General features: G+C 39.2%; 1 protein-coding gene across 1 annotated transcript; it reads left to right on the top strand.

Moving 5' to 3' along the window:
• The first annotated feature begins 8,623 nt into the window (after nt 1–8,623).
• On the top strand, nt 8,624–9,595 carry LOC114075233 (uncharacterized protein K02A2.6-like). The gene has a single exon (XM_027913642.1). The coding sequence runs from the start codon at nt 8,624–8,626 to the stop codon at nt 9,593–9,595; it is 972 nt and encodes a 323-aa protein (XP_027769443.1).
• Nucleotides 9,596–10,794: the final 1,199 nt, after the last annotated feature.

Here is a 10,794-nt window from a genome sequence, read left to right as displayed (position 1 = left end):
AACGGATGCTACCATTACTAAAAAGAAAAATAAAGAAAGAAAAAAACAATAAGTATTGGGTTGCCTCCCAACAAGCGCCTGATTTAACGTCGCGGCACGACTGAGGATACTTGATTACTCAGACTTCATCAAGATGGTATGCCGCTTCCTCTCCGTGTATTTGGCATACAAGGAGGGTGGTTCTGCACAAATCAAAAACAATAAAACCAAGTAAAATCAAGAAAATATCAACCAAGCTATAGTAATAAGTTCAAGTTAATCTAAAAGCTACTCTCCCCGGCAACGGCGCAAAAATTTGATACGCTCAAACTTACTTCTCAAATAAGAAATAAAGCGGTCGTGTCAAGTAAATAACCCAACTAGTGAGATTGGGATCGTTCCCACGAGGAAAATAGTCTAGACTTAACTTCAACTTGTTATTACTATTGTTTGGTCAATGACTTCCTTGGAAAGTAAAACAATAAAATGGGGGTTTCTAATTCTAAATGAGTGAAATTAAATAACGCAATTGAAAGAGACACTTAACTGCTTTGACAGTTGGATTTTAATCAATTAATCAAAGTAACTAGGGTTTACGTGTTCCCCACAGGTTCATAACTTGATAATTCTAACTATAACAATTCTTTCCTAGTATCTTGCATGCAAAGTGATAAGTTATGTATTTCTAAATCCTTGGTCCGGCATCTAGAAAATCTCACTCCGCACCTTGGTCCGGCTACGTGTGTTGCTTTCCTAACCCTTATCTTTACCTCATATTAAGCATCGTATTCGATATTTGACTCAGTTATTACCTCGTACCAATCAATACTAGCCTATTAGATAGTATACACTAAATCTATGTTAATAATTATTTTCCTATTATCTACCTCCTTTGTCCGGCAAGTAGCATTAAGGCGAGTTCTAACGTAGGCCATCCGTTAAAAAGACTTCTAAGCGAAAGAATATTAATACATCCAAGACACTATTCTAGAATTGTTATTTTAGTTAGGGTTTATCTCATTATTTGCCTATGGTTCCCACAACCCTAGTTATGGAGTTTACTTACTCATAGCCATAATTATAATATTCAAATATATGATAAAAGAATTCATGTACTTACCTCAATGGGAAAGAGTAAAATCCAAAAGTTCGCTTGATTAATCAACAAAAATCACCAACAATCACTGATAAAACTCTAAAGATAACCTAATAATACAGAGCATAACCATGGTCCAGAGTCTAACCTAATAATCAAAGGTCCAGACTCCGTCATCTAATACGAGGTTTTTTCGAACTATTTATAGAAAATAAAAACCTAATTATACAAGGACTCTATTTGCTTGAAATCTGTCAAAACGCGGCTGGGTCGACGGACCACGCGACGGATCGTCGTGGTCACGACGGACCGTCATGTACTCCGTCGTCCCATACTTGTGCAATTTCTTCTGCTGCTCTCTTCATTACCCTCGACGGCAAGTTTGACGGACCGTCATAGGCGCAACGGTCCGTCGAGGGTCTTCGTTCCAAAACACTTAAACTCTTGGAATATGGGTACTGGGATTACATCTCTGAACTTCATGACGAACCTGCAGGACGGACCGTCATAGACACGACGGACCGTCACAAGCAGCGTAACCCCACACTTGGTCAGACTTCCCCATCTTCCTTCAGCAGCTTCACTACGCTGCCACCTACGGACCGTCACAGGCACGACGGACCGTCATAAGCTCCGTAGGTGGTCTCTTCTGCATTTCTTCGCTCAAAATCTCTGTATTCATCTTTGGACAGATTTCCTGCAAAACAAAGAGAAACTTATATAAAACTTAGCACAAAAAGGCTTTTGGACACACTAAACTTAAGGAAAAAGTACTAATAATACCGTGAAACCACGGTATATCAGTCACCTTATGTGCATATGTCATGCAAAAAAAAATTAATTAATATCTTTCTCGAACTACGCAAGATCTGATTCATGGGCCAAACATGATACGTAGGCAACCCAGGGGGTTCGATCCAAATTATTATTATTATTATTATTTTCTTTTCTTTTTTCTTTATCTTAATAAATGATAATCATAATGATAATAAATAAATAAATAAATAAGTAAATAAATAATAATAATAAAACATTAAAAAACTAATGAAGAGAAGAATGCCGAGGTAAGCCGGGATGAAAAGTAAGGTCCTCCATATTAGAAGTATGTATGCGGATACAATGTGCATAATTTGTAAACACTAATCGGTTTGTTACTCCATTCAGAGAGAGAGAGAGAGAAATAGAGAGAGAAAGAGAGAGAGACATACTAGCTTAAAGGTAGTTGGTTTGTGGTTAAACTGGCATGACATCCTTACAACACAAGATCGAAAGGAAAACAGAAAATGGCCCCCAAAGATGGAAATGAATCGAACAATGATGAGGAGATCCAATACCAGATGACTTCACATGAAACAGGGACAACAGAAGAGATAATGGTGTTAAGACAACAAATGGCAGAGATGTACGAGGCTTGGATGAATGGACAACCTCCACTGTCTTAAATCCGAGACTATTTTAATACAAATATGTCTCACCCTATCCAGGTGTCGACAAGCGATCCGATATATCCTCCTGGATTCGGCCCCTATGCTAACACATCCAATGTCGCTGGAACTTCTATGGTGCTCCATTCGAATGCACCTTTGATAAGTAATCCACTCTTTATGTCAACTGCCCCGACTAACAGCATCCCGCAGCCAACGATGGGGCCCAAATTCAACAGCGATCCTCCGCCCAAAGTTCGGCGTAATCAGAGTTACACTCTTGAAGAGACCATTAAAATTCCAAGCTCTCATCCCCACATTCATCAATATAGTTCCCCTGTCGAAATTGAGAAGATGGTCAAGAATGATGAACGTGAAGAAATGACTAAGAAAATGAAGAGTTTGGAACAGAGTATAAGAGATATGCAAGGACTAAGAGGCCACAAAGGCATCTCGTTCAGTGACTTGTGTATGTTTCCTCACGTCCATCTGCCTGCTGGTTTTAAAACTCCAAAGTTTGAAAAATATGATGGTCACAGAGACCCCATAGCTCATCTAAAGAGATATTGCAACCAATTGAGGGGTGCAGAGGGAAAAGAAGGGTTACTTATGGCCTATTTTGGGGAAAGCTTAATAGGGATTGCATCTGAATGGTTCATAGATCAGGATATCACCAACTGGCACACATGGGATGATTTGGCTCGATGTTTTGTACAGCAATTCCAATATAATATTGACATTGTTCCAGATCGCTCCTCGTTAGCCAACATGAGAAAAAGACCAGGGAAAATTTTCGTGAATATGCTATCAGATGGAGGGAACAAGCTGCTAGGGTTAAACCACCGATGAAGGAGTCAGAGATGATTGACGTTTTTCTCCAGGCGCAAGAACCTGATTACTTTCACTATCTGCTTTCTGCCGTAGGGAAGACATTCGCTGAAGTTATTAAGGTAGGGGAAATGGTGGAAAATGGCATCAAGTCTGGAAAGATTGTAAGTCAAGCTGCCTTAAAAGCCACAACACAAGTGCTTCAAAATGGTTCTGGAAATATTGGAGGGAAGAAGAGAAGGGAGGATGTGGCCGCTATTGTATCAGCACCTAGGACTCATGTCCGAGGTAATTCCCCACAACACTATTTTCCTTCCTAAGCTCCACAATATTCTGTCCCATACACTCCATATCATGTTTTTAATGCACAACCAATTGCACCCCCTTCTTATCCACAATGGCGTGCACCAACTCCACAAAATCATCCACCACCCCCACAAGTTCATCAAAATACTGCTAGAATTCCTTTCCGTCCTAGACCACAATACAAAAAGGGAAATGGCGTTAAAGATGAGTTCACTCCTATTGGGGATTCGTATGCTAGCTTGTTCCAAAAATTAAGGACGTTGACTGTTTTGAGTCCTATTGAGAGAAAGATGTCGAATCCTCACCCGAGAAATTTGGATTATTCTCAACATTGCGCATATTGTTCTAATGCCCCAGGGCACAACATAGAGAGATGTTGGTATTTCAAAAGGGCCTTTCAGGATTTGATCGATTCTAATTGAATTATAGTTGAAAGTCTGAGTGGACCCAACATCAATCAAAATCCATTGCCGAGGCATACTGAAACAAACATGCTAGAAATGATGAAGGGTCATGAAGAGTTTGCATCTTCGTATAAGCCAATCCTTAGGTTGGAACTGGCATTGAGAAGTCAGTAAATGTTGTTGATTTAACAAAAATGATGCCTTTAGGGGGGGGGGGGGAAATGTGTTAGAAAAGTTGAGTCCATCAAACACACCCATCTTAACTGTGAAAGGAGCCCTTGAAGATGTTTGGGCAAGTCCGAGTAAGGCAAAGTCGTTTGTTCCAAAAAGGCCAAACAAGCCAATCTTGATCATACAAGGGGACCATATTCCTCCTGTGATTATCAGGCCAGTATCCCAGCTCCCAATGACTAACCCTAAAGCTGTTCCTTGGAATTATGATCCTACTGTCGTGACATACAAGGTAAAATAAATTGATAAAGAAATAGATGAAGTAGGAGGAATAACCCGTTCAGGAAGATGTTATGTCCCGATGGAATTAAGGAAAACTAAAAATAACCAAATACAAATAAAGAGTCCGGTCACAGAAGGAGAAGCAAAGGAATTCCTAAGGAAGATGAAACTATCAGACTACTCCGTGGTGGAACAATTAAGAAAAACTCCATCACAAATATCTTTGTTGTCTTTGCTAATACATTCTGATGAACATCGTAAGGCTGTAATGAAAATTTTGAATGAAGCACATGTTCCTAGTAAAGTTACAGTGAGTGAGTTAGAGAAGATTGATGGGAGAATATTTAAGGTAAACCGCATCACCTCTTCAGATGATGAACTACCCAAAGAAGGTAGAGGACATAACCAAGGCCTACATATCACTGTAAAGTGTGAGCTTTCATATGTCACTCGAGTTCTAATTGATGGAGGATCTGGAGCAAATATTTGTCCTTTATCAACTCTACAAAAATTGAATGTTAGTGCTGAAAGGGTCCGTCCCAACAATGTATGTGTTAGAGCTTTTGATGGGTCAAAAATAGATGTTATTGGTGAGATAGAGCTCGTACTAACCATAGGGCCTTTGGATTTCGCTGTGAATTTTCAAGTGTTGGATATCAACGCGTCCTACAATCTATTGTTGGGGAGGCCATGGGTGCATAGGGCTGGAGCAGTCCCCTCAACGTTGCATCAAATGATTAAGTTTGAATACGACCGACAAGAGGTAATTGTTCATGGTGAGGGGGATTTGTCAATCTACAAAGACTCTTCCATCGCTTTTATCAAGGCGGATAATGAGAATGAGGCGCTAGTTTATCAAGCTTCCGAGGTAGTGGTTATTCAGCATGTCCCCGAGGGGAGTGTCATTTCAAAACCAAATATTCCCATCGCGTCTGTAATGGTGGTGAATGAATTGCTGAAACATGGGTTTGAGCCGGGTAAAGGCTTAGGAATCTGCTTGCAAGAAAGAGCTTATCCTGTGAGTCTACAAAAAAGCATCGGTACTTTTGGCTTAGGCTACCAGCCTAGAGTCGAGGACAAAATGAAGGCAAAGAAGTAGAAGAGAGATGTATGGTCACTTACCAAGCCTATACAACCAATCTACAAATCTTACATCAAAGCCCGCGGAACATAATCTTATCAATCATCTTTTACAAAGCCAGTGATGAAAGTTAGCGAAGAAATGATCAACTATTATCAAGATTTATTTGTCGAGGTTGATATGGTGGAACTCGGAGAAGGCACTAGCGACAGAGATGTGCAATTCATTGGTCTTGATGTCAATCTAAACAATTGGGAGGCCACCCCTCTCCCCGTTAAAGACGAGTCTTGGTAGTCTGTATTGTTTTTTCTTTTGTCGTCCGATTCATTCAAGGATTGTAATCCGGATTTTATCTTGTCGTTCTATTTCAAACATTCTATTTCCCTTTTCAATAGGATGTAATTGCATCTTTATTTCAGTCTAATATATTTGTTCGTTTTCTTTTATACAGTTCTTTCAATGCCGATTCTAGTGATATGACATGCATGCAGAATTTTTCGCCAAATCTTAATATCCAATCTAATCTTCGACCTAATATTGAAATAATAAGTCAAGAAATCGAACATGATGAAGACAGAGTATTTGAAGAAGTAAGGAGGGATTTCAATCATTTTGAAAATAAGTCAAATCCAAACATGAGTGAAACTGAGACGACAAATTTGGGGGATCAGGAAATTATTAAGCAGACTAAGATAAGTGTACATGTTCGACATCAAAAGGACGATATAATCAAGGCCCTGTTCGATTACAAATATGTTTTTGCGTCATCTTATGATGACATGCCTGGATTAAGCACTGACATGGTTGTTCACAAGTTGCCAATTGATCCTAATTTTCCTCCGAGAAAGCAGAAGTTGAGAAAACTTAAAACGGACATGAGTGTAATAATTAAAGAGGAGATCACAAAACAACTTGAGGCCAAAGTCATTCAAGTCTCTCAATATCCTTCTTGGTTAGCCAATATCGTACCGTCCCTAAGAAAGACGGCAAAGTTCGAATGTGTGTTGATTATCGTGATTTGAATAAGGTAAGTCCAAAAGATGATTTTCCTTTGCCTAACATCCATATTTTGTTGGATAATTGGGCTAAACATGAGGTTGCATCTTTTGTGGATTGTTATGCGGGCTACCATCAGATTAATATGGATGATGAAGATGCAGAAATTTACCACTCCATGNTTTTATCACTCCATGGGGTACATATTGTTATCGTGTTATGCCTTTTGGATTAAAAAATGCAGGGGCAACTTATATGAGAGCAATGACAACCATGTTTCACGATATGATGCATAGAGAAATTGAAGTTTATGTGGATGATGTTATCCTTAAATCTAAAAAACAGTCAAATCATGTGAAAGACTTAAGTAGATTCTTCGAAAGGCTCCGCAGGTATAATNGATGATGTTATCATTAAATCTAAAAAACAGTCAGATCATGTGAAAGACTTAAGGAGATTCTTCAAAAGGCTCCGCAGATATAATCTCAAGCTTAATCCTGCAAAATGTGTATTTAGAGTACCATCGGGGAAGCTTTTGCGGTTTATAGTCAGTCGAAGAGGTATCGAGTTGGATCCTTCAAAAATTAAAAGCAATTCAAGAATTGCCACCTCCAAAGAACAAAACTGAGGTTATGAGCCTTCTAGAAAGGTTAAACTACATCAGCAGATTCATTGCTCAACTCACAACAACTTGTGAGCCTATCTTTCAGTTGTTGAAAAAGAATGCCACAGTCGAGTGGACCGAAGAATGTCGAGAAGCTTTTGAAAGAATTAAGAACTACCTATCGAATCCCCCTGTGTTGGTTCCTCCGGAGCCGGGAAGACCTTTGATATTGTATATGTCAGTACTGGATAATTATTTTTGTTGTGTACTGGGTCAGCATGATGACACTGGGAAGAAAGAGCGGGCCATTTATAACCTCAGCAAGAAGTTTACCGTTTACGAAGCAAAGTACACCCTTCTTGAAAGAACGTGTTGTGCCCTAACTTGGGTAGCACAGAAGTTGAAACATTATATTTCATCTTACACTACTTATATCATCTCTCGTATGGATCCGTTGAAATATATTTTTCAAAAGACCATGCCCACAGGCAGGCTTGCGAAATAAAAAATATTGCTCACAGAGTTTGACATGATCTATATAACGCGGACCGCAATGAAAGCTCAAGCATTGGCAGATCATTTGGCAGAGAACCCTGTTGATGAAGAATATGAACCACTTAAAACCTATTTTCCAGATGAAGAGATATCTTGTATCGATGATGTTATTAACGATAACGATCAAGGTCGGAAGTTATTCTTTGATGGTGCCTCTAACAGGAAAGGAGTTGGAATAGGAGTTGTTCTTATGTCTAAATCAAGGGAATATTACCCTATATCAGCCCAACGTAGATTCTATCTTACTAATAATATGTCTGAGTACAAAGCGGCATTTTGGGTCTGAGGTTAGTTGTTGACATGGGCGTCCAAGAATTGTTAGTGTTAGGAGACTCAGACTTACTAGTTCATCAAATTCAAGGAGAATGGGAAACTCGAGACCCAAAGCTCATACCATGTCAACATTGTTTACAAGGTCTTTGTCAACGATTCGTGTCGATAAAGTTTAGACACGTTCCCAGAATGCACAATGAGATTGCAGATGCATTGGCCACTTTATCTTCGCCACTTTATCTTCGATGCTCCAACACCCTGATGACGCCCATATAGACCCTTTATACATACAAATTCGTGATCAACATGCTTATTGCAACATGATTGAGGAGGAATTTGATGGTAAGACTTGGTTTCATGATATCAAAACATATCTTCAGTCTGGAGAATGTCCGTCAGATGTAACTAGTAATCAAAAAAGGACTATTCGACGATTAGCAAGGGGTTTTTTCTTAAGCGAGGCATACTGTACAAGAAGACACCCGATTTAGGTCTTCTAAGGTGTGTAAATGCTCAAGAGGCTTCCACAATCATGATTGAAGTACACTCAGGAGTTTGTGGACCCCATATCAATGGATATGTCTAGCTAAGAAGATACTTCGAGCAGGATTTTATTGGCTCACCATGGAGCGGGATTCCATACGATTTGTTCGTAAATGTCGTGAATGTCAAATACATGGTGATTTGATACATTCTCCCCCTTCTGAGTTGCATGCAATGTCCGCTCCATGGCCTTTCGTGGCATGGGGAATGGATGTGATTGGACCGATAGAACCAAAAGCATCAAATGGTCACAGGTTCATCTTGGTGGCTATTGATTATTTTACAAAGTGGGTGGAAGCAGTAACTTTCAAGTCAGTGAACAAGAAGGTCGTGGTGGATTTCATCCATTTCAACATCATCCGTCGGTTTGGTATTCCAAAGGTGATTATAACTGACAACGCCGCAAATCTCAACAGCCTCTTAATGCAAGTGGTATGCTACCAATTTAAGATTGAGCATCGAAATTCGATTCCGTATCGCCCAAAGGAAAACGGGGCTGTAGAAGCTGCTAAAAAAAATATAAAAAAGATACTTCGTAAGATGCTGCAAAGTTCTCGACAATGGCATGAAAAGTTGCCTTTTGCTTTGTTGGGTTATCGCACTACAGTCCGTACGTCAGTGGGCGCTACCCCATATTCACTGGTATACGGGACTGAGGCAGTTATACCTGCAGAGATTGAAATCCCATCTTTACGAATTGTTGTGGAGGCTGAAATTGATGATGATGAGTGGATCAAAACTCGGCTAGAGCAATTAAGTTTGATTGATGAGAAGCGTCTGACATCAGTATGTCATGGACAATTATATCAGAAAAGAATTGCACGGGCATACAACAAAAAGGTGCGTCCCAGACATTTTGAAGAGGGTCAATTAGTGTTGAGACGCATTTTGCCACATCATGCTGAAACCAAAAGCAAATTTTCTCCAAATTGGAGAGGACCATTCGTTGTTAAAAGGGTATTACCTAATGGTGCTCTTTACTTAGCAGATATAGAAGGCAAAGTGACAGAAACGGTTGTCAATGCTGATGCTGTGAAAAGGTATTACATATGATTGAGTTTCAACATTAGAAACCCTTATGTTTGGGCTCGACATTTCAAGGGTTGATTCAATGGGATCTCTTGGTTATGCTGTTTCCTTGACTTTTCAAAAAAAAAACAAAAAAAACAAAACAAAAACAAAAACAAAAACAAAAACAAATTGCCTGAACTACGTTTGACCTGATTCTTGTTTCGGCAAGATACGTAGGCAGCCCTTATATTGGGTTCGGTTCAACCAAATACAAATCCAAAAACTCATATTTGTAGTATACTGGGGCAAAATTCGTTTGTTTATTCATTCGGTCTCTCATCTCAAAGCTCAAAATCAACCCCATCATCTATAGTTAAAAAAAAGTCTTTTCATCAACCCTTGATATGTCGAGAGTAAGTCGGTTAAGGGTAGGTAAAAATCCTGAATGGGCGCCATAAGACAAATGTGAGTAAAAAGAAATAAAAATGAGAGAGTCTTAATGGTGAAAACCCTAAGTGGGCACCGTAAGGCGAAAAGGAGTTGAAAATCAAAGAGTCTTATTGGTGAAAAATATGACATGCACCATAAGGCAGACGTGAGCTGGAGCAATTAACATGACAGAGTTTTAGCGGCAAAGACCTTCATGAATATCACAAAGTCTATAAGGGTTCAAATTATTTATGGCTTCATTAAGTGTTGGGATTCCGCATCGAGATTGAATAATCAATCATGGTTGATGAATAGATTGGATAGACAAGTCTGGAAATCAATTCAAATTGCATGGCATGATCAGTAGACTCGGCTCCCACACTCAGATAAGTTTTTCTTTCTTCTTCTTACTAAAAAAAAGTCTTCATCGAATCTTTTCTTTTATTCTCATATATTTCGTAATTTTCTTATACTTTTTTCGTCATTTTTTTTGGTATGTATTTGAGTCGATCTTTGTCAAAAAACTAGGAAAGAATTTCAAGACTCTCTACCAAGTCTCTAAACGGTACTAGGAGAAGCATCAGGCTACTGAGTTATAATCTGTCTTCAAGTGTTGAATTCGAAAATTCTCTGATTCTATGAAGGCTAAACAATGAGTGTTATGAGATAAAGACATTGGATTTAGGTCGCAAAATAAGCAAATGTGGATGAAAGTACTATCACTCAATAAGAAGTATTGACCATTGGAAACAACCAAAGCGTCATAAGTGTTCGAGCCGCCCTTGTCGAAAGATGGAACCACAAACCAACCA

The sequence above is a fragment of the Solanum pennellii genome, chromosome 1 (genome assembly GCF_001406875.1).
Source record: "Solanum pennellii chromosome 1, SPENNV200".
Lineage (NCBI taxonomy): Eukaryota > Viridiplantae > Streptophyta > Magnoliopsida > Solanales > Solanaceae > Solanum > Solanum pennellii.
Note: the sequence above shows the minus strand (reverse complement) of the source record. Positions and strands in the feature narration are given on the sequence as shown.